The sequence below is a fragment of the Sinohyriopsis cumingii genome, chromosome 5 (genome assembly GCF_028554795.1).
Source record: "Sinohyriopsis cumingii isolate HCF-2022 chromosome 5, ASM2855479v2, whole genome shotgun sequence".
NCBI lineage: Eukaryota > Metazoa > Mollusca > Bivalvia > Unionida > Unionidae > Sinohyriopsis > Sinohyriopsis cumingii.
The window spans coordinates 6424701-6451176 of NC_142965.1; the positions used below are offsets into that span (position 1 = coordinate 6424701).

The 26476-nt window shown below is 34.9% G+C and overlaps 1 protein-coding gene across 1 annotated transcript in view; it reads right to left on the reverse strand.

Moving 5' to 3' along the window:
• LOC149798570 (diacylglycerol kinase delta-like) overlaps nt 1-26476 on the reverse strand; it is a 241883-nt gene that overhangs the window by 74291 nt on the left and 141116 nt on the right. Inside the window, exons 7-12 of the mRNA XM_089957383.1 lie at nt 25441-25547; nt 22641-22766; nt 20652-20831; nt 15554-15636; nt 11297-11405; nt 1488-1627 (exon numbers count right to left, since the gene is read on the reverse strand). Of these exons, the coding sequence (XP_089813509.1) occupies nt 1488-1627; nt 11297-11405; nt 15554-15636; nt 20652-20831; nt 22641-22766; nt 25441-25547 (745 nt within the window). The remainder of the gene's footprint in view (nt 1-1487; nt 1628-11296; nt 11406-15553; nt 15637-20651; nt 20832-22640; nt 22767-25440; nt 25548-26476) is intronic.

Here is a 26476-nt window from a genome sequence, read left to right on the forward strand (position 1 = left end):
TGTTAGTCTAGTTTACAGTCATGTATACAAGTCTGGTTTACAGTCATGTATGTTAGTCTGGTTTGCAGCCATGTATGTCAGTCTGGTTTACAGTCATGGATGTTAGTCTGGTTTACAGTCATGGATGTTAGTATGGTTTACAGTCATGGATGTTAGTCTGGTTTACAGTCATGTATGTCAGTCTGGTTTACAGTCATGGATGTTAGTCTGGTTTACAGTCATGGATGTTAGACTGGTTTACAGTCATGTATACAAGGGATTATATCAACATCAGTGGTGTGTTTTGCAATGCGGCCATTCATAGTAGTGTTGAACACATATTTTGCCTTAAAATAATGGTCACTGGTTGTGTGCTGCAGGTAACCACTAACAACAGCGTGTTTATATATTAAATCATTAGTATCATTATTATTATTATTATTATAATAAAAATAAAGATTATGGTTTCTTATAAACAATACTCTAGTCACTATTTGAGTAAGTTTTTTTCTGTTTGCATGAAAACTTTAGAGTCAGGAATATTATTATGATATATGCTATAAGATATGGGATATTGTGATAATGCTGCAGATTCCATGAACATAGATTTCTGTGTTGGCATTATTTGTTGTCAAGGCTCTTATGAGACTGGGCTTCTGCATGATGTGTTATGTCATTCTCGCCAATGTAACAAATTTGAAAATCAGCTTTACTGGAACAGCCGAAGACATATTCATGTCCCTTTGAAATTGATTTCTGCCATTCAAATTCCTGTTTCCATCATACATTGAATTTGGTTACTTAGATATGGTGTTTTGGCATTGGGAGATAATCCTGTCCATATTTCTTTTGATCATACACAGTGCAGAATCTAATCCGTCTTCAAGACTTTCAGCACCGAAGAACATATCTCGCAGAAAGACTCAAGGTAATATTTATTATTTAATGCCAATTAAGCTCTTCAGTAAATAAATTATAATCAATTAACATCTTTAATCCTTTTGGAATAACTTTTGCTCAGAAATGGCAGAATACATCTTTACAACCTTCAAACAATGAAGCCAGCTGACAATGAAGACAATCAAATGATAAATTATGAACTATGATGTCTGGCCAGTTTAGCCATGTGGTATTATGTAAATATACTACACTGGAACCAAAATGTGTTTAAAAAAATGGAAACAATTTAATTTTTCAATAATAATTTTGTGTATGTGGGTGATTTCAGGGAGGAACATGAAACACAATACTCTCAAAGAAAAACACTCCAGTGTGGGAGGTTCACATGAATGACAACGATACTACCGCCTTCTCAACACAAGATGTAAAAATATTGCAAACTATTCATAGGAAATTTAATTCTACTATAATGTGAAGGATATCATGTATCTATCCCTTTTTTATAATTCATAATCATTCATTATCTCTGTGTAAGATATAAAAGAAATCCCTCCTTCAACATTTTATCTGTACACGAGTACCGTATTCATGTAACTTTCTTCCATTACCTATCTAGCATTTTGATTTGTGAATGCTCCAGTTTTTCCAAAATAATAGGTAGCTGTGTGTCATCGTCTATGGAAGATCCCCAGCCCAAAACTCTGGCCAGGTCATTTCCTGTTCCAAATGGCAGCACACCTATTTGACACTGAAAAATATGGAGGCATACATTAACACTGATTGTTATGGTTTCATCATATGCATTAATACTGGCATTCAGTATTCATTACAGAAAAAAATGGGGCCCAATGGTCCCAACAAGCTTGAAAAGTGGGGTCATTTCCAAAAAACAGGGGTCACATGATCTATATCTGTTTCTTGTTTACTGAAGAAATTCAAGCACATGTACCCAGTAATCACATTTGTATCATGGATTTATTCATTTCTGCAAAAAAAAAGTTTCAAACATTATGTCATTTGAGTGGAGTCAAACAACATGGCAGTTTACTACAACTTCCTTGTCTGCTAAAAAAAACCCATGTCCACCATTCAGTTAAGGAAACTAGCAGACTGTGATGATATGAGACAACAATGACTGGTTCAAAGTTTATATACTGCAAAAATTCATAAATACATGACAGAGTGCCTGTGATCATTATCGGCCTCCCAAGCTTTCCATACTGGGATTTGAATTCCTCATTATTGAGTAAACATCCCCTCTAGAATTTATTGTAGACATTTAAGTCTACATTATTTCATACCCCTACACTAGGACTGTCAGCAAATAAAATGCATTATTATGTTGGCTTGAGATGTGCTAGATTCCATGTAAAGTCAACCATGACAATCATTTCTATTTTCGTAGGTCTTTTCAAGGCGAACAATCGGTGAAACAGAGGAAACCTTTTTACACCAAAGATGAAACATATAGGTCACTGGCACAAAAGTGCAACTCAGAATGAATCCTGACCATCTAACATCAGATTATTTCTTACTGGTCAGTGATGAGAAATTACGGATCAGTGTCATTACCATCCACGCTTGTTTGTCTGATGTAAACCATAGCCATTAAAAGACCTGCAATAAGATTATTTGTATAATAAATAGTTCCAAGACCGACTATATGGTCTCATTCATAGAAACGTATTAACAAAAACTACATGCAAATTATTTACATTCAGAAATTGTTCATACTGAAATAAAGTACATCAAAGAGATAAGAATATAGGAGGGACAGAATCATGCTAGTTTCATATTTTTTAAAATGTTTTTTATATTATAGAGTTTTATATTATAGCCATCATTGTACTATATAATACAACCAGCCTGATTGGATGCTACTATAGCCATCATTGTAATATATAATACAACCTGCCTGATTGGATCCTACTATAGCCATCATTGTAATATATAATACAACCTGCCCAATTGAATCCTACTATAGCCATCATTGTACTATATAATACAACCTGCTTGACTGGATCCTACTATAGCCATCATTGTAATATATAATACAACCTGCCTGATTGGATCCTACTATAGCCATCATTGTAAAAAATAATACAACACTCATGATTGGATTTGTGTGTGTGTGTGTGATTTATATTTTTAACATAGCTTTAACAATTTTGGTCATATTGCTATGATGTCTGTAGTGTGGCAGTTTATAGTGATGTCCAGCACTGAGGCATCATGCCGCAGACATGTAGCATGATGTCCCACCCAGTCACATGCTCCTGACACCTAGTTGACCAGTCCTAACACAGGGCAAACAGTCCTAACACTGACCTCTTAATGCTGAGCTCCAAGAGAGACAGTTGCTAGTACAATTTTTAAAAGTCTTTGGTAAGACTCGACTGGGGTTAGAACCCACAACCTCCCACATCGGAGGCAAACACTCTAACCACTTAGGCCACATCATTGGATCTTATTATTAGTGTAAAAAGCAACATACTGTAGTATCATCAATTTTCGTGGTTTTCTTTGTTGCCCCTAACCACATATTTAAATCCCAACAAAAAATGAGCCAAGTCGGATGATAGCCCCCCACCCGTTTTCTTAGTGTTTCATTCCTAGAGATTAACACAGCTACTAGTATTTGATAAATCAAAGTCAATACTGTAATCTGGTAATTAAATATTAGCTTTTACATGTTTTTGTTTTATTTTTTATTTTAACCATTAGAAACAAGAATTATAAATCATTTTATATTGTTTCAATGCACATGTTCGATAAGGTATCCGATAGCTGTAATTTTACACTCAGTGCCTTCAATCGATATATGAGGTAAGTAAGGATAGAGTAAATAGAGAAAAAGCATAAGGTATAAAACAATAGCAATACTGAAAATGAAAGAAAAAATAATACAAAATAACAGTATATGAAAATTCAAATTAATACTTAATCAAATCAATCTTTCATTCGAGTACAACTGTTGTTGAAATGTTTAAATCCCTCTGAAAGCACATTTAATTTTATCCATGCATTTTTAATCCAAAAGAATAATCCTGTAAAATATTATTTCTTGAAAAACTATTATTAATGAAACACAAAGCATATGCACAAATTACAGCTGAGCATTAAAGCTCATACTTCACAGATTTTTTGGACAAAGCCACTGTATCAACACTGTGTCAATCAAGTCTCATGGTACTCACAAATGCTTCTCAGGTAAATAATCCCCAAATTGCTGAATTAAATAAGTCCAGCTTTCTCAAAACCACTGATAATTTGGTCTGATCTTTCACTCATTGTAATGTGAGCTGCAATTATCCGTTCAGTGTGAATTGTCTTCATTAATTAGGTTACAAGGTTTACTAATACTGTACACTGATCATCACCAGTAACATCTTCTTTTTCCGTAATGGTGCCCATGACCTGTTTAGCATACCACTCGTGGAAGTGTGACTTTAATTCTTCCTTGTACTCTTTATTTACTGTCAAGTCTAGTGGTTGAAGTTGGTCTGTACAAGAGGCAGGCACAAGCTTTAGCTGCCTGCTAAGCAAGCACATGCACCATGTTTGCAGCTTCTGACAGATTAGAAGTCCAGGAACCGAGGGGGGTCTAAGTTCAATTTTACCACTCTTAAGCCACTGTGTTAACGCCATGATCATCAGAAAGTACTGATGGTGCAACTTGATGGACAGTGGTTTAAGTAAGAGATCATTCCTATGTACTTTAATAACCGATTGGCCTAGTGTTGTTGGCTGCAACGGCTTCCACTGATGTTAAGCACCTTAATGAAAACATGTCGAAGGAGATTAATCCTGACAGTTGTTTTATTTGTGCTCTTAGAGATGGAAGGATTGTTTTAGTGTTGTTGTCTGCGCTGGCTTCGATGTATGTTATTCACCTGGTTGAAAACACAGTGTAAGTATTGAACTTGCCAGGTCTTTGATTTGTGCTCGTACAGGTGGTAGTATTGTTAAACATTGAAGTGACCGCCGTTTGCATCAGCATAGTTTTATTCTTTTGTATTCTTTATTTTGGGTATTTGTAGACGTTAGACCATGAAATTAAATACCTGCTAATATGCCAACTTTGACAGGTAAAACCACAAATTTAGGTACTCAAGATAATGACATTTTTTTACAAAACCATGAAAACTGAGCCCAATGAAAATGATACTACAGTACCTTTCTTGACTGGATTTTTTTTATGGCCATTTCTGTAAAAAAAAAACCACTCCTGATTGGATTTTATTATGGCCAATATTGTAACAGTAATACATCACTCCTGATTGGATATTACAGCCATCACAGTAAAAATACAATTGATTGGATTTCAGTATGGCCATTACTGTAATATGCAAATACAAACCTTATGATTGGATTTGACATGATTCAATGGAATTTTATCTGCAGATTGTATAAACTTTTAAATATTTTTCTTTTCATTACAATTGTTCAAATAAGTTGCATAAAAATCTTGAAAGATACCAGCTTTTGAAAATCACAATAAAATTCAAAGGTTTCAATGTCTGAAATAAACCTATGACAACAACTTTATGGAGAACAAAAATAATCCCATTGTTATCAATGCGTACATAGCTCACCTTTACTTTCACCAGTCAACAGTAGCAATTGCAAACATAACCAAGTAGAACAAATAATTCAAACTAAAGTCATCTTGGCTCCTTTTCTCACTAAAGATATTTTTTCTTTACATTTAAATTCCTAATTATTTTAAAATTTGAAATGTGTGTGTGTGTGTGTGATTTAGAATTTTAACATAGCTTTAACAATTTTCCAGTCATATTGCTACGATGTCTGCAGTGTTGCAGTTTACAGTGATGTCTATATCTGAAATGTGAAATTTTAGCTGGCAATCTGTACCAAGTACTGTGCTGACTTATTGTGAACCACCTATCAACTTAACTACCCACCCAGACACCTACCTACCTACCTATTTGCTGTGACAGAGAATGAAATATATAAAGTAACAAAACTAAAACATACTTTTCTATTATATCAAAGTTCAGGTAATAAGTTGATATTAAAAGGGTTACTGTTGTTTATGTAGCATTTTTGTAAAAATAATTATTCCTAAAAAATATCTGAAGAGCTATAAACATTGTCCACATCTTGGTGGGTTTTGGGGTACTAATCAGTCTATGGTTCTTGCCTTTACAGATCACTCATACATCTGACCTATCAACATGTTAGCAAAGCAAAAATTTTAGGTCACAGTGACTTTCAAGATGGGTTATAGAGACCTATTTAGACATAGAGTATGTAGAGCTAGTCAAGATGCATCCACTCACCGAGTTTCATAATTCTGTGATAGTATGCAAATAACATAGCAGAAATCCTGTGTGTTCATGAGCTAAAATCAAACACGGGATGGGACGGGACGAGACGAGATGGGACAGGATGGGATGGGATGGAATGGGATGGTAGTAATAGATATGCCTATCATCATCAGATTCACAAAACAGCATGAACTATGCCTGAGAAATGAACATCAAAAACACAACATTTTACCAAGCCAGTGATGAAAACAATACAGTCGATACAGAACTAATACCAAAATAAAGGAGTATTGTTCATCAAGATGCATCCCAAAGTTTCATAATTTTATACAGGACAGTATGCACATGTAGGTGCATGGCAATGTCGGGAGGGGGGACACAGGGAGGAGCCGAGTACACTCAGCTGTAGGGTTCTTGAAAGTTTAAACCCATTTAATTTAGCTAACTTTGAAAGTATTCAGAAAACACAAAGTGTAATGTACAATTTGTATCAAAACATAAGAGCATAATGTATAATTCATATCACATCATTAGGTCAGATAACACAGTGTAATGTATAGTTCAAATCACATCATTAGGTCAGATAACAGTGTAATGTATAATTCATATCACATCATTAAGTCAGACAACACAGTGTAATGTATAATTCATATCACATCATTGGGTCAGATAAAACAGTGTAATGTATAATTCATATCACATCATTAGGTCAGATAACACAGTGTAATGTATAATTCATATGACACATCATTACGTCAGATAACACAGTGTAATGAACAATTCATATCACATCATTAGGTCAGATAACACAGCGTAATGTATAATTCATATCGCATCATAAGGCCAGATAACACAGTGTAATGTATAATTCATATCACATCATTAGGTCAGATAACACAGTGTAATGTATAATTCATATCACATCATTAGGTCAGATAACAAAGTGTAATGTATAATTCATATGACACATCATTAGGTCAGATAACACAGTGTAATGAACAATTCATATCACATCATTAGGTCAGATAACACAGTGTAATGTATAATTCATATCAATGCATAAAGTGTAGTGTATAATTCATATCAACACCATGTGTAATGTATAATTCATATCAAGACAAAGTGTAATGTATAATTCATATCAACACAAAGTGTAATGTATTAGATTATATAAGATCATTAAATCCAGCAATACATACAGACTCTGAAATGGGTAATTTTAACAAATCTGAATTTCATTTCCATTGGACTTGCATTCCATTGGTATTCTGTTTGATTTCCATTAATGTTCGGTTTGCATTCCATTTGTGTTCATTTGCATTCCATTCACATTTGCATCTCATTTATTATCACACTGTTTATTGCCTACAGTCTGAAAAATGCAGTCAGATTTTTGCATTTATCACATCTATGTAAATTTTGCTCATTTGGAAAAGAACTGCAAATGCATTTACCAAAGTCAGGTTTCCTTTTTTGAGAATTATAGAGAAAGAGAACAAGTCTAGTTTTTATATCATATTCAAATGCATGTTAATGTAATCACAAATGTATAAAGCAAGAAATAAATTCACAACAAACTAAAATACAATTCCAATTATTTTAATAAACAGACTTGCAGATTACATGTCAACAACTTTTATTTATTATTTAATTTTGTTCAAATAAAGACAAACATATCAACAAGGATGTCAACACAGCAACAGCAGTTGATTTTTATGTCTGCCTCTGCAAGAACAATATCACAATTTGTTGGCGTGATCAATCTGATCATGGATTATAATGGTCTTAAGACCATGGAAAGTTACCAGTAAATAAAAAAAGTGGATTTTAATACTTATTCCATAAATTCTTTCCATTTTCCTTTATGTCTCATAGTTCAGCATTCTCTATTTGGCATATGTATTCTAAATTTTCTTCAAAATGCATTCATCACTTCATTTCTATTCATTCTGCATTTCACTTGCAAGTTTTACATTCAGTCTGCATTTCATTTGCATTCTTTTCACATTTAGCCTGCATTCATTCTGCATTCACTTTACAACCATCTGCATTCATTCTGCATTTCACTTGCATATTTTAGTTTTATACTGTCTGCATTTCATCTGCACTTGTTCTGCATTCATTCTGCATTTGTTTTACAATGTCTGCATTTCATTTGCATTTGTTTTACATTCATCTGCATTCATTCTGCACTTGTTTTACATTCATCTGCATTCATTCTAAGTCTTGGATTCGGCCAATGTAGGTATGTCGGAAAGCTTGCCAGTTGCTTCTCGAGGCTCGGTGGTTCTTTCCGGGGATTTCCAGGGTTCTTCCTCCACCATGAACACTGGCCGCCATGTATAGCCTATTGTGTGCTGAAAAATGGCGTTAAAACCCTACAACAACAAAAGCATTCATTCTACATTTGTTTTACATACATCTGCATTCATTCTACATTCATCTGCATTCATTCTGCATACATTCATCTGCATTCATTCTGCATTTGTTTAACATTCATCTGCATTCATTTTACATTCAGTCTGCCATCATTTTCTGCATTTGTTTTACATTCATCTGCATTTATTCTGTATTTGTTTTACATGTATCTGCATTCATTCTGCATTTGTTTTACATTTAGTCTGGATTTCATCTGCATTTATTTTACATTCATCTGCATTCATGCTGCATTTGTTTTACATTCATCTGCATTCATTCTGCATTCGTTTTACATTCAGTCTGGATTTCATCTGCATTCATTCTGCATTTGTCTTACATTCAGTCTGGATTTCATCTGCATTTTGTTTTACATTCATTCTGCATTTCAATTGCATTTGCTTTACATTCATTCTTCATTTCATCTGCATTGGTTTTACATTCAGTCGGCATTCTGATTTTGTTACACTGGTAAAAATTGCCCATTTCAGGGATCGTAAAGTGTAATGTTCATTGTATATATATTGGAATACAGTTAATCCACTGTGCTATCTAGAAATTTACTGAACAAAGACTTCCGCATATTTCACCTCAAGACTAATAAAAGTTTCTTGTTCAAACTGACGCCCTACTGAGTGATGTGATTTGCATTTTTAACATAGCTTTAACTATTTTTCAGGGGGCCACGAGTGGCCGAGTGGTCAAAAGCGCTCTCTGTTACAGATCACTGCCATCTCACCTCTGTCTGCGTGGGTTCAAGTCTCGGAATCAGCCAATGTGGGTATGTGAGAAAGCTTGCCAGTAGCTTCTCGAGGGTCAGTGGTTCTTTCCGGGGTTTTCCCAGGTTCTTCCTCCACAATTAATACTGGCCGCCATGTATAGCCTATCGTGTGCTGAAAATTGGCATTAAACCCTACAACGACAACAACAATTTTTCAGTCATATCGCTACGATGTCTGCAATGTGGCAATTTAAAGTGATGCCTAGCAACGGGGCATCATGCCGCAGACATGTAGCATGATGTCCCACCCAGTCACATTATCCTGACACCAGGTCGACCAGTCCTAACTCTAACCTCTTAATGCTGAGCACCAAGCGAGGCAGCTGTTAGTACCTTTTTTGTAAGTCTTTCATATGACTCAGCCGGGGATCGAACCCATGACCTCCCACATCCGAGGTGGATGCTCTAACCACTACGCCACCAGAGATTTTTCAGAAAATCATTATGGCAGCCATATTGGATGTGTGACTGGCACCATTTACATTTAGGACCAACCTGATATTATAAAAAGTCTATTGGTGAAAACCCATGCTGATACAGCTGTCCATTTGCAGCAGAGTAGATATAACAATAATTTCAATATGTTACATTCTATTCATGACTAGCAATAACAAAATTTTCAAGCTGGCTGCTGAAAGAGATGGGAACCATTTCATTTAAGATAAAACTAGAAATCACAAGATGTCTTCTTTGGGAAACTGAGATCAATACGACTTTCTGTTCAAGTAGATTTTTAAAATGGCTGCCATTCAACCACATTGGTTTCTGGATTGACATAACTGTTATTTAGGACCAGCCAGACACCATAAAAAGTCATTGAGTAAAACCCCACGCTGATACAACCATCCAATCAGGACAAACAATTACAAGAATTTTAGAAACAATCATTTTGTTTACCATATTGGACATCAGATCAGTACCATTTTCATTTAAGACCAACAATACATCATAATAAGTCTTTCAGTGAAAACTCCGTGTAGTAGTGATAACAAGATTTTCAAACTGGCCACTGTGGTGGCCATAAATAAATGTCAGATTGGCACCATTTTCATTTAGGACCAACTTGACATCATACAAAATATTTCAATGAAAATCCCATGCTTATATAACCATTCATTCAGGAGTAGTAATAAAAAGATTTTCAAGATGGCTGCTATTGTGGCAACATTCCAAGTCCAAGCAGTATCCTTTTCATTTAGGACCAACTAAAAGTAATCTGGTGAAAACACCATGTTGATATGACCATCTATTCTTCTGGAGTAGCAATAAAAGGATTTTTTAAATGGTTGCCATGGTGGCCATATTGGATGTCAAATTAGCACCATTTCCACTTAGGACCAACTAGACATCATGAGAAGTCTTTCAGTGAAAAAGCAAGGAGTAGCAATAGCTAGATTTTAGTGACAAAGCAAGGAGTAGCAATAACTAGATTTTCAATTCTTACTGGACTTCTGAGCAGCACCATTTTCATTTAGAACCAACTAAACCATGTGGTGTGTGTGTGTGTGTGTGTGTAAAGTTTCAAGGCAATCCTCGAAGTGGTTTAGCATGAGTAGTGATAACAAACTTGTGCTATGATGAACAAAAGTCAGATGACTACAAAAGACCGTCCCATACGTTCTTCTGGTCTATGACCAGTAGAGGCTAATAATATCTTATGTGTTCATTCCTATAAATTAAATGAAATTTTTGTCAATTACTTTAATTCTTCTGATATCCTTTAACTTTTTCATAAACTGCATGTGAATTGGTCATTCAAGTAAGATTTTCTTATTAGGTAGGGGAAATACTTGCACATCAATGTTAAAGATTGTGAATTGGTCATTCAAGTAAGATTTTCTCATTAGGTAGGGGAAATACTTGCACATCAATGTTAAAGATTGTTAAGTGTGTTTCAAGGAATGCAACAAAAGTTGAGACTACATTTTACCTGTCTATGAAGGTCTAATCTGTCTATCTCTGACAACACCCAGCCAATACTACCATCCCCACCACACACCAATATTCGGAACTGATCAAATTTTTGAAACAAGCGCAGCCTGAAAAACAAAACAAAAATAAACCTCTCAACCTATAATCCCAGACAATAAGGTGTTTTGAGCATGTTTGCAAGGCTCTTAATTTTAGTTTCTTTTCTTTTCTGTTCTTTTTCTCTTCAGTAATGAAAAATCCGACAAGGCAAATAACTCCCAAGGTCAATTATTTTATGTCTGGGTGAAATGAAGCTGCTGAAAATCAGGAAAAGTGAATGCAAGAAGACATAAATGCATGAAGTTCGAAACAGTCACTTGAAACTGCTGGTTTTTGCTTACATTACCCATGAAATATTTTAAAAACTTTATACAAGTATTACACATTTTCTTATTTTCAGCTTCAGCACAGCTGTTGTATTCAAAATAGCAATATTATTGTACAAAAATGACAACCTCAAAAAATAGGTTATCATTGAAATTATCAACTCCTTTTTAACATACGTTGTTTAGGATGAAATACTGGATAAATTAAAAAGGACTGATTTTATTCGTATTGGACCTGAATAGGCAGACCAAGTCATAATTCAATCTTGATTGGGCAGCAAAAGTTATATTTTTCAGTTCTTATTTTCTTTTCAATGATCATGTGTGAATTTTTGGCAGGAATTCCAAAACTAGTAATTTCTAGAATTGATAATCACCCAATTAGCACCAAAAAATTGATTAAAGAATATGAAACTTCTTTCTTCTCTGAAGGAAAAGCTGGCACAAAAGTCAATGACAAACTATTTCATCCAAATCACTGCCCCCTCCCCTCCGGGCAAGGGATTTTACTCCCACAACAAAAAAGGGCTTCCTAACAATTGAATTTCTCACTTTCTAGAAATCCATATACAGTCAAACCCAATTATCTTGACCTCAGTTATCTCAAGAACCAGTGTATGTCAAGCGTTTTGGTCTGGTCCAAAAAAATCCTTCTTTGTCAGGCTAATTGTTCTTCATTTATCTCATCCTGTTAAGTTGATTACTCCATTATGTCGGGCATAAATTTCGGTCTGAAGAAACATGTTGACCTGCTTAATTCGATGAAATGCAACTTTTAATGTCCATCTCAAGAGAAATTTTAAAGAAATGATCCAAGGTTCCGCTATTGGCCGTATCTTATACCGGCAAGGATGGAAAAAGTTGGTACTGACCAAATTTTACCAGTACAAATGCTAATCAACCAATCTCATCAATGCATGATTTATCACTTGAATAGAGTGGAGAAAATTATCTTATAAACAATGCTTTAGAGAAGGAAACTGAATGAATGCATTTCTAACCTTTACATAAACTGTGTTCAAAATAGACATTATCACATATTAACACCATGACAATATAGTTCATCCCACACAGCATATCGAATTAGATCTTATCTGTTACTCGGAAAATTATCAGGTTAATGTCAATAAATGTAGCTACAAAATACCGAGTTTGTTTTACACAGTATACTTAAACAGTTAAAGTGTTTCCATGCTTGGTGCGAGTGTAAGCCTTTAACTTCAGCATGCCTAGATCACATGTCTTACAATAATCTATAAACAGAAACCTGCAAAATTCCAAACTAAGTTGGTCCCCCCCCTTATCCCCTCCAACACCTACTTATTAATTTGTTTTGAACAAGAGTAAATATATGCACCAATGGAATTATATAAAAAATCCATACCGCCCATTATTTATTTCAATGAAATTGCCTATCACTGTGTCATGATTACATATTCTTCAACACAAACGGAATGAATCGGAAAATGACCAATAGGATTAACGTCTATGAAACAAAAAGGAGTGCTTTCATTTGTATTGTTTTTATCTTGAATATCAAAGTCTTGTGATCCATCAAAGAGATTAGCTGACTCACCTTCTGGTGCTGTGTTCTTGTTGACGGTCACTGATCAAAGTCGGGAGGGATATGGGACTACAACTATATGAATGGAATAAGTTGGCTTCTAACTGTATGAATGGAATAAGTTGACTTCATACAGAATTTGATGTTGAGACAGTTAACTTTAACAACTTGAAACACAATTTACTGTTTGTTGGTACATGAATACTGACAGCCTCGTCTCTTTTTCCAGTACAGAGGCAAATTTTATTGGTAAAAAATGGATATACTGGTGTAAAGGAACCTCTGACTAACAAAAACTATTAATTTTCATGCACAATACTGGTCAGTTACATTCTGCTGCTAGTCATAAGTCAGCTCAAACAAAAGAAAATACTTTTTTTTTAAAAGTATAGTCCTACATGTACATGTACTTAAATAGGCCTAGATTTTGGACAGCATGAGAAAATCATGGTCTTGCTGAGGCTACCAATGGGATGTGGCTATTCACAGGGAAATAAAAACAACTTTAAACCACTGACATTGCTACAGTAACTTAAGTGTTGTCAAAATGTGTGACTTGTTACTTACTCTCATTTAAAAGACCTCAAATCTTCTTTTACTGCAACCAGGCATGACTGAATTATTATTTTTATTGTGCTTTTGAAATGCCATTTGTTTTGAACTAAACCCTGATATCTTAGGACCCAGTTATGTCAACAACTTTTAGACATCCCCGATGTAATCGAGATAACCAGGTTTGACTGTAGTAGAAATTTTATTTGCAAGATTTTTCTTTTGGTTTTATTCAGAAGCATTTTTTGGCTTGCAAAATTGGTGGCTGAAAATTATCTGGTATTATGAGCCCTGCAAAAGTACCCTCCCAAAATAGTAACAATTCCATTTTCATCTATACAAAGCTAACTGTTTAAATAATAAAATAAATACAGAATGGTATTCTTAAGATTCCAAATTCAAATAATATTTGACAATGTAAACAGAATGTTGAATTGCCTGGTCACATGAACGAAAGACTACAGTTTATTTGAAAAATGCTACATTACACGGGAAATAAAGTGTGGCCAAAAAAAGGAAGAAACTACTATAAAGCAAACTTTTTTAAACAACTGGTTGTAAAAATATTGGATTTAAATAACAATCCAGCAATTGTGAATAAAATGAAATATAATTTAGAGAAGATATTTACTCATCGCTTGAAAAGAGTGAATAACAGATATACTCCTATGAATGAAAATAATCTAGAGACTGACACTCGATTAGCCAAAAGAAATTTCCACGAATTCAAGATAACACTGTATTCCTTTTAACTCCTGAGTGTTGAAACCATCCCTGAAATTCTTCAGCAATAACAAGATTGTCAAATTAGCAACTGTGGATGTCAGATTAGTACCATTTTTATCAGGACCAACAAAATTTAAGACATTCAACATATTACAAAGTAATCTGGTGGAAACCCCATGTTGATATGACTTTCTGATTTGGAGATGCCAAAATAACTATTTTCAAGATGGCTAGCATGGTGGCAATACTGGATATCAGATCTGCACCACATCCCTTTAGGACCAACAAGATATCGGTGTTTTGGTGAAACCACAATATCAATTTGACCAGCCATCCAGGAGACATAACCAAAAGATAGTTTCAAGATGGCCATTGTGGTGGCCATACTGATTGACATTATTTTCATTCAAGACCAATTAGATTCCATAAATCTTTCAGTGAAAACTCCATACAGATATGGCCATTCATTCTGGAGTAATGATAACAAGGTTTTCAAGATGACCCATGCAGTGGCCATATTGCATGTCTGAGTATGTCATTGGGACCAACTAAACCCTTTTCATTTCAGACCAAATTAGACATCGTAAGAAGTCTTCTGGTGAAACCCCATGAAAATAATACTTTAAGTTCAGGAGAAGTAGAAATAAGATGGTTGCTGTGATGGCCATACTGGACATTAGGTCACCACCCTTTTCATTTAAGACTAACAAGGCATCAAAAGAAGTCTTTTATTGAAAACATCATGCTGATATGACCATCCATCCAGAGTAGCAATAAAAATAAAAATTCAAATGGTCAAGTTTAGTGGCCATACTGGATGTCCATGTGGTGCCATTTTCATTTAGGATCAGCTAGATCAAGAGGTGAATGTGTGTACATTTTCATGGCAATTTTCCAGGTAGTTTAGGAGGCATTGCAAAAACAAACTTGTGCTAAGTACAGGTGGAAGACAGAAAGCAGACCATCCCATAAACTCTTCATGTCTATTATTATTACCATTAAGAAAGGTACTTTTAAAAACTTTAAACAGATATAAAATTGTACTTACCCTGGGTGAGGGCCACCATTCATTAAATCAAAAACCTGAGCAGGATTTAATAACTGTTTAAATCTTCTTAAAAACTTTACACCCTGCAAAATAGACATATATGAAAATAAAAAGTCATAATTTCACACAAAAGCTATATTATACAAAAATTTTCCATTAATACCATTTATACCTATAGTTAACTTTATCTCTGTAATCTCTCTTTGCCTGACCTATTATTGCTGGGGATATGGAAAAACACAAATATATTTTAACAAATACCTGAAAAGCTTTAGCAACTAGAAATAATGATACTTTATCGAGGTAAAACAGGTGTGATACGTTGTTGAGTTAAATCAGGTGTGATATTTGGTGGATGTAAAACACATAATACTTTGTTTAGGTAAAACACATAATACTTTGTTGATGTAAATCACATAATACTTTTTTGAGGTAAAACAGGTGTGATACTTTGTTGAGGTAAAACAGGTGTGATACTTTGTTGAGGTAAAACCGGTGGTACTTTGTTAACGTAAAACTGGTGTGCCACTTTGTCAGGTAAAATTGGAGTGCTATTTTGTTGAGGTAAAATTGGTGTGATACTTTGTTGAGGGAAAACAGGTGTGATACTTTGTTGAGGTAAAACTGGTGCGCTACTTTGTTGAGGTAAAACTAGTGCAATACTTTGTTGAGGTAAAACTAGTGCGATACTTTAGATGTGATAATTTGTTGAAGTAAAACTGGTGTGATACTTTGCTAAGGCAAAACCAGTGTGATACTTTGTTAAGGTAAAACTGGTGTGCTACTTTGTTGAGGTAAAACAGGTGTGACACTTTGCTGAGGTAAATCAGGTGTGCACATTAAAAACAGAAACACCTGGTTCAAGACACTTATGAAACTACACATTGTTATATGGGGTGTGCACAGTAATAACTCATACAAGATACATGTAATATATTCTTATATGTTGATAGTAAATATAATAGTGATGATAAAGGCAATTTGTTACCTGATATCCCAACATTCTGGAAATGGCTTATTAATAGAAGATATATAATTTAAAAAAATAAATACACATATATGAAAAATTTGCAAGAAAACCTCTGATGGTGAATGAGGAAAACTTCTCAAAGACTGAGGCCTTACTTACAGGCTGATGCCCTAAGATACAAGAGTGGGGTTACCATTTTCATCAGTTATCACTTAAAAAATGTTCCTCATCACGCTCTAAGTGATTGTGTGTGTGTGTGTGAGTGTGACTTTGATTTTTAACATAGATTTTTTTTTTAAATTCAGTCATATCACTACGATTGCTGCAGTGTGGCAGATTATAGTGATGTCTAACACTGGGGTATCATGCTGCAGACATGTAGCATCATGTCCCACCCAGACATATTATCCTGACACCAAACTGACCAGTCCTAACACTAGCCTCTTAATGCTTGAGAGCCAAGCAAGGCAGCTGCAAATACCATTTTTATAAGTCTTTGGTATAATTCAGCCAGGATTTGAACTCATGCCCTCCCACATAAAAGACAGATGCTCTAATGATTTACGCCAACAAAGCAGTACACCCTGCTTAAAACAGTGCAGTAACAAATCTCCATCCACTCAACAAATAAAGTACACAGTTAACATACACTACTGACCCATTTCAAACACAGATTGGTTTCAAAACCTGTGATTTTAAGCTTACATCAAGGATCTTTTAATGAATTTTTTGGTTATAGTATTAGTAAACATAAAGTCATACATTTCAACTGCTGGCATTTACTAGAATTAACCAAGCAGAAAGTGCATATTTTGCAAGATTTAAATCTAGATTGAAGACAAATTAAAATCTGAGATGCAGAAAAGGTATACTGCTACTCAGAAACCTGAAATTGGATCTGAAAAGAAAAAAGCCTTTAAAATTTAAATCTACATGTAAAAAGTAATTTACCCACCATATGGCATCAGATTGTATTTATCAGTTGCAAAGCTATGCTGGTTACAAGCAACAGCCCATGTGAAGATATGAAATTTACTGTCATGGGCCAAAACTCTGTCCAAATTAGAGTTGACAAGCAAAACCCCCCAAGGTCACTTCTAGGTCTATCAGACAATGTATAACCAAGCTGCAATGGGATATGCTGAATGGTTACAAAGTGCTATGCTGGTTGCAAAGATCTGCTATAGTGTATGTATTATTGAGAAGAGACAGGCAACAACCCCATCAAAATTTGACCTGCAACGATGAAACCATTAAAATGAACAGCTGTATGTAACAAGTATTTTACAATCAAATGGCATCAAAATTGTGTGCAATGGCTACAGAGCCATGCTGGTAACAAGTGTGAACAGGTGGACATAAAATGTAAATGCTATGGAAATGCTGCATCTCAAATGGAGCCATAAATACACCTCTTCCTCAATAACTTGCGCATAATTGGGTCCACAAACACAGACTGCACTATAAGTGAGGTGCAAGTTATCGTGGGACCTCCTAAAATTGAAAAAAATCGCTTTGACATTGATAAAAAAGTGGGGGAGGGGATTAGGGAACTGGGCTGTTTATTGACTGAATCTTCATTTTACAATCAGGTTGATAATAATTGTTAATAACGCGCATTTTCATAATAAAGTTGTTCGTTATTCTGTTTAAATAACATTTATTTTTTAAATGTCCAACATATGAAAGATCGTTCCAACTGGTTTCAACAACCATGATATGTATGCATAAAAAAATCTGTGTATTACATAACTGCTTTTTGTTTTGTTGATGAGTCTGGTTCCCATAATGGTGTTTAATATTGTCCTGCCAAATCGAGAGTCCAGAGAGAGCACGGAACTAGACTAACAGTTTATACACCACCAAACAAGATTCCTTATTTTTCTTCAAAAACACGCGACATTTATTTCATGAGACAATCATCTACGTTGAAGCTCAGTTTTTGTATTGCTCAATTAGTACAATATTGATGTCATGAATTAATTCATTGGAATTAATAATGAAACTTCTTATCATCCTTGAGGATATCTCTAAGTGCCAGTTCAAGAATTCTCTGAAATTCACTTGCTGACAATGGTCCGTATCTGTGAAATCAAACTCTTTATTTGACGAAGTATTTGTTTCACTTGGCTGCCTTGTTATTTTTTTATCACAGTTATGAAAGAGTCTGTTAATTTAAGGTAGTTTATGTTACATACACAATAATATTTATACAAGTGTTCGATTGATCAAATGAAGTGAGTTCACCCAACATATGACTGGGGCCACTAGATTTTAAGTTTGTAGGATTTTCGTGCCTTTTAACTGTTCTTTTATTCCACTTCCTTTATTTGACTCAAAAGACATAATTAACATGATAATACAAAGGGGGCCAGCTTTTAATTCAGTGCAACAATACAACAAATACTTCCGGAAGTCAGTTACAAAAAACAGTCAGCACTTAATTAGGTTGCTTGAGAAACGCTTGCGGACATAGCTGTTACGGTAGATTGATGCATCTGACGTTTAATTACAAGACGACACATTATATTTATGACAATTACACTTAAAAGAAACTAAAAGATAGAACTAGAAGACAAATTTCAATTGATAAGAAAATTATTTAAATTGTATTTATTTATTAAAGTACTGCCTCCTCTTGGCATGAGTGACATTTTCATTGATCGAAATTTCCTTACATATCGTTAACTGTGGTGTACTAAGAATGACGTTTGGAAAGAAAATGTAAAAAACTGTATGACATATTGTTAAATTTGATATTTCATAGCGTTGATTAAAATTTCTGGGTCCTATCTACCGTTTTCAACGATAAAACGAGCGATACATCAAAGTTTCCGTTCCCAATTTTGATCGCGATTTTCTTCAAATTCAAGAAATAAGGATCAATTTTTGGGGTATTTTCTGGTTTAAAAATTGGATCCACTCCTGACCCCGCGTTACAAGCAGGTTCGCGAGTTATCAGGGTGCAAGCTATCAAAGGGAGTGGTGTATATGACATTTGGTTACATTGCATTAGGTGAAGACTACGAGTATTCAGTAACCTTCTTTTTTGTCTGCGATAACAATCATTTCATGCAGCAAGCCATTAGAGACAAAACTGATGTTCTCATAATCCTTAGTTCAGACAACTTTAGAAGGATCATCAGATGAACTACATCCAATGACAACTGGTAATTTGCATGCAGAGATGCTGCCAGAAATTTTCATATCGGGGGAGGTCTCCTACACCTACCTCCAGATGGCGGGAATTTCAATATATGAGAGAAGGGAAACAATGGTAAATGACATCTTATGGGTGATAATATATCATAAGGTATATTTGTTCCAAATATTACACAAACATTTAATGACTCTGTATCAATTCTCTGACAATTGATATCTAAGGTCTCTGCATACCTATTTCAGCAGTTTCAGTTTCAGTTTCTTATCACCTCTTAATTCAAAGAATTTGTATTCAAAAAAATAATTTATTGGAATATATATTTTACAAGGAGTAAATGATACAGTGCCAGCTATTTCTGCATCAACCACTTTCTGTGCTACGTTCGGTGAGTGTCAAACCCTCTGACCTTTCCTCCTCCTTGGTTTCACCCTTAGCTAATGATCTTTGTCTCTCCCCAAAGATATCAGCTATCTTTACTTTTGACATGGCTCACTGATAATATTTCCCTAATATCTGATAAACAGTTCAATATCCTATCCCTTTCTATGAGACAAATCAATCAGAAACCCTAAATAGTTTCTGAACTATTTTAACGATGATTGCAAGCTTGCGACTTTGCATCTCTGCATTTGCCTTTACTTCGCTTTTCACCAATGTCAAAAATTTTTAAAACAAACTTTGAATGTTAAAGCTACAGCTATTTCAACTCAGCAGAGAGTATTTAAATAGTTTAGAGAGCATGAACCCTGAATCATCATAGATGTAAAATACATGAAGTGGTAGTGGTGAAGAGTGTGATAGATAGGTAACTGTGATTTCTTTTTTTGCACGATGAACATTATGAAAATACTCCCATAAGTTTCATGATTGTACAGAACAGTGATACCACACTTGACAAGTGAGACAGAAACTGAGAGAACCCTGCAAATAAATCTTAACTTAGAATAACTCTTATGTTCCTCTACCTGGTTATCCCCTGATTTGGTATTTACAAAGACAAGCAGTGGACTTGTGCCTGGGGGTCTTGTGGCTTCCCAGTAACCATCTGAGTCAATACTGTTGATGGCTGTTGGGGGCAAAATCGACACACGACACTGGCTTAATGGACACCTCTTTGGTAACTGATCACGACAAGACGTGTGAACCTAATTGTGATATAAAAAGAATAAATGCAAAGCTAGTTGCCACACAAAGCTCTCAGACTAAACTTGATCTTACCATTGTTCTCATGTCCGACACTTAAAACAATACTGTAATGTTGCTAAATAATGGTCTATGAGATAGAATATATGTTTCCATGTCATTATTCTTTCATATGAATATTGATCTATAATACTGGTTTAAGTACATTTAACATGCATTTCACAGACCCACTGGGAAACAAGGATTAAATCTAAATTATCCAAACAATTCGGTATTGTAATAATCAATATAATGTGTATCTAAGAGACACAACTTTAGACCTGTAAGCATGTCTAAAGAATATTGGTTGAATGACAATTAACTCTTCATTGCACATACCCAATGGGACATTAAGATTATATCTTAATTGTCCCAACAATTAATGACAAATTAACACTCACTGCACATACCCATTGGGACATTAAGATTATATCTTAATTGTCCCAACAATTAATGACAATTAACATGCATTGCACATACACAATGGAACATAAAGATTATATCTTAACTGTCCCAACAATTACTGACAATTAAACATACACAGCATATACCCAATGGGACATTAAGATTATATCTTAATTGCCCAACAATTGCTGACAGTTAACACGCTTTGCACATACCTAATGGGACATTAAGATTATATCTTAATTGTCACAACAATTAATGACAATTAACATGCATTGCACATACCCAATGGGACATTAAGATTATATCTTAATTGTCCCAACAATTACTGACAATTAAACATACACAGAATATACCTGATGGGACATTAAGATTATATCTTAATTGTCCCAACAATTACTGACAATTAAACATACACAGCATATACCCAATGGGACATTATGATTATATCTTAATTGTCCCAACAATTAGATAATTAAGCATGCATTGCACATCCCACTGGAACATTAAGATTATATCTTAATTGTCCCAACAATTAGATAATTAAGCATGCATTGCACATACCCACAGGAACATTAAGAATATACCTTAATTGTCTCAAAAGCTCATTACTTAATACAAACATAATGTGTATCTAAGAGAAAATTTCAGAACTGCATGAGTATCCAAGGATAATTGATTGCATGACAATTTGCTGTAATGGTTCTGAGCTAGTGCATGTATAAATATTATCACTCTAAATATGCTTCAGTACAGTCTGATGACAATTATCAACTACTATACTTAGCAGTCTAAGAATGCATTGGAGACTAAAAACTATATTCAAGTCAACAAATTAAACAATTCAGACAAATTTTAAATAAGTTTCTAATAGCATAATAATTTAGACAGGTCATTTACATATGCATATAAACAAGCAAACAAAACAATTTCTTTAATTACACAAAGTAGCTAATAGAAAAACTTCAGCATACTTTACTCTTATATTTATTCAAAATTCAGCATACTTTACTCTTACATTTATTCAAAATTCACTTGAATGACACTCTCACTCTCTCTCTCTCTCTCTCTCTCTCTCTCTCACACACACACACACACACACACACACTCTCACTCAAGCTTGGTGATAGATAACTTATATTTGGATATCTCTCTCCCTCTCTCAAGCCTGGTGATAGATAACTTATATTTGGATACTATACAAAATATGGATTGAAAAACCATATTAAACACTATATTACAAATGCAAGATTAAAAAGGCTATGTAATAAATATCTTTGCATAATGGTGACAATGATACTTTCCAAGTCCATACTTTCTGTTGGATTTATGTCTGTTTTAACATGTTTGTCTATTTCAGAGCTTACCATGGCTTTACACCAAAGACATCTCCAGTCCTGTAATTTTCTGACACTGCCGCAGATTTTATCACATACTGCACACTTGGCACTTACAGGTAGGTTTCCCTCCAGCCACTGGTGGGGCATGGTGATCTGTAAAAACAGGGATTTACCTGTCATTATATTCAGCTCAAGGGGAATCTGCATATGCAAAGACCAGCTGTTGCTGCTAATCACTTGCTTAAACCTGACAAGAGTCTCTCTTTATAAAGCCCAACTGTATAACACTTCAAAACAATTGCATGGAAAAGGGTCCAATTAAACTGGTTCAATTTTATTAAAAAAAATAATGAATTTTGCTATTTTAGTTTTTGGCTAATGATTTCACATAATTAAATACCATTTGATTATTGAGTTTGTAACAAACACTGTTATCACACAGACTTGTTGGAATATACATGACACTGTCTTCTTGGAACACACCTCAGTATTACATTGTTATACATTGTTACAAGTCTTGCTGGAATATACTTCAGTATTACACTGTGATGACAGTCTTGTTGGAACATACCTCAGTATTAGAGACAATTATGACGCAGCCTTGTTGAAATATACCTCAGTATTATACTGTGATGACAGTACAGACACTGTTAACAAACAATCTTGTTGGAACAAATCTGAGTATTACACTGTTATTAAACAGTACTGTTGGAATATATCTCAGAATCTGACCCTCTCACTTACAATACATGTCACTTTCACAGCTTCCATGTACAGGATTATGAAGAGGGTATTGTACTAGTTACCACACTCCCTGAATTGTACATGTGCCTGATTTATTTCTACTGGTTATAAATGTTGTCCAAAAGTGAATTCTCTCTCATGAACCATGATAGTAAAGGGCAGTCTCTCTCACAAATCATAATGGGAAAGGGCAGTCTCTCACATGAACCCTAACAGAAAAGAATAGCCTCTTTCATGAACCACAAATGGAAAAGGCAGTCTCTCATGAAGCATAACAGGAAAAGGCAGTCTCTCATGAAGCATAACAGGAAAGGGCAGTCTCTAATGAAGCATAACAGGAAAGGGCAGTCTCTAATGAAGCATAACAGGAAAGGGCAGTCTCTCATGAAGCATAACAGGAAAGGGCAGTCTCTAATGAAGCATAACAGGAAAAGGCAGTCTCTCATGAAGCATAACAGGAAAGGGCAGTCTCTAATGAAGCATAACAGGAAAGGGCAGTCTCTAATGAAGCATAACAGGAAAAGGCTGTCTCTCATGAAGCATAACAGGAAAGGGCAGTCTCTCATGAAGTATAACAGGAAAAGGCAGTCTCTCATGAAGCATAACAGGAAAAGGCAGTCTCTCATGAAGCATAACAGGAAAAGGCTGTCTCTCATGAAGCATAACAGGAAAAGGCAGTCTCTAATGAAGCATAACAGGAAAGGGCAGTCTCTCATGAAGCATAACAGGAAAAGGCAGCCTCTCATGAAGCATAACAGGAAAGGGCAGTCTCTCATGAAGCATAATAGGAAAGGGCAGTCTCTCATGAAGCATAACAGGAAAAGGCAGCCTCTCATGAAGCATAACAGGAAAAGGCAGTCTCTCATGAAGCATAACAGGAAAAGGCAGTCTCTCATGAAGCATAACAGGAAAAGGCTGTCTCTCATGAAGCATAACAGGAAAAGGCAGTCTCTCATGAAGCATAAAAAGGAAGGGCAGTCTCTCAAAGACCACAACAGGAAAGGACAATAAAACAATTTAACCCACTGATATGTATCCTTTTCAAAATGGGAGTCAGTCAATGCAAGATTAACTAAGTTACAATAAATATTTGGGAAATAGTGTATTATGTATTTCAGTCTAATTGACAAAATGCACATATCTGCATATATACAATCTGCCAAAATAAAGCTCCAACAATGAACAATCTGCCACAATAAAATCCATTAAAACCTTTTGTGAATTTTAAGATCAAAATCTACAAAGTTACATGACCACCCACAAAAATGACAATAAAATAAATTTAAATGCAGTTGTTTTTTAATGCAAAAATTTGACTTCAGCCACCCTCAACCTGCCTCTCACAAACTCCCAATGAAAATCAATGTTGTTCTGACGTGAGCACTTTATAGTAGAAAAAGAATAATCTTGCAAGGTAAACAAAATAAAATTTGTGTCATACATTCAGTTTTAAGTCAAAGGGCAATATTTTTTACCTAGAAGGGGAAGGTCAGCATTAGTTGTCTTGTGACCTTGAACATTAGGTCAAGGCCAACATAATGTAACATCTTGGGACCTTTAGCTCCAATCAGGTCAGGCTTGGTTCAACTGTTCTTGAGATATCCAGGATACATGTTAAACACGCTTTTCTCACAAACCCATGATATATAAACTCCAACTACAGATAGAATGTCACCTTTAACCATGTTAACTTTTTTTAAAGTCATGAAAAGCTTAAAAAAAAGGGTCCTCGGAACCAACCCAATATGCATATCCAGTCTGGTCCAGTCTGGTCAGACTATATTGGCTGTCTTTCACTTAACACAAAGTATTACTCTATGACCCTGTGACCCTGACACAGTAACCAGAAGCAATCAGGTTTCAAGACCCTCTCAAGGTATTTAAATATCCAATTTAGTTTGGTTTGAATCAATATTCTTTGATACTGACACACTGATGACAATATGGACTGAAGACTGGACAGCACAAAACCAGTCTCCTGCCAAGGCAGAGGGCGAGACACATTCCATCCTTAAACATCAAGAAAATCATCTTCACAGGAATCTCCTATAAATTCAGAAAAACAACTGACAGCCAAGCATACCCCATCCTCATCTTCAATGATTTCAACCCCTATGGATGCCAGTGTTGTCCACTTGCAATTGGAATGGGCTTTCACAGCGCACCTCTTGTGGGCCTTAAACTTGCAAACTGAAACACAAATATAAATGTTATACTGTTCTTTAACTTAAAAATATGGTACACTACCGTGTCATCAAATTCTCTTCCAATACCAGTATACATCATTTATTTATAGTGTATTTATTGACATCTTACATGAATATGTTGTTATGGCTGAGCTTGCAAATTGTCTCCACAGAAAAAAAGGTTATGTCAGTAAAACAGGGCTGATCAAAATTCCACAACCCACCATCCTGGACTATTCATTTTCAAAGATGGACATGTAAAATTTTGGAAGAGACTAGCCCAGGCCAAGTGCTTATTTCCATATTAAAACAAACCAGGCAAGCACTAATTTTCAAGCTTTGATCACTTTATCTACCTTTACCTGACCATTTATGCCCAGAACCTCTCCGCAAATTTTTTTTTCATATCTTGTGATACTACAGTAAGTGGTCATTGATAACTGTCTCAAATGTGCATGTTCTATTACTGCTTGAATTCATATTGGGCTAAACAACAGAATTTTCAGCCAATCAAACCACTTCAAACAAAAAAAATCCAGTATGATTAATAAGCAGTGTTTTAAACATCTTTGTTATATTGTATTCACTCAACCCAGATACTAACTTGAGGATCAGAATTTGATTTACTGCAAGTCAAGAAAACTGAATTAATAAAAGGCACTTAACACCAACATTAGCGTCAGTTTCATTTACGAAATGATTCAATGGAGGTTATGACTCCTCATTTTTAATTGATTACACAGTGTATCCGCTTCCACACGTGATATTCCATCTGAAGAGAAAGGATTTTGCTAAGGAGATGTCACCGTTTACATTTCAACCGTAAAATGTATCTTGTGACAACTTTAGAAGTAGCTGACGACCAAAGTCATCTTCATTATGTGAATAAAATGAGTTAACTTAATTAGTTTGGCAAGGAAGGTTAAATGGAAA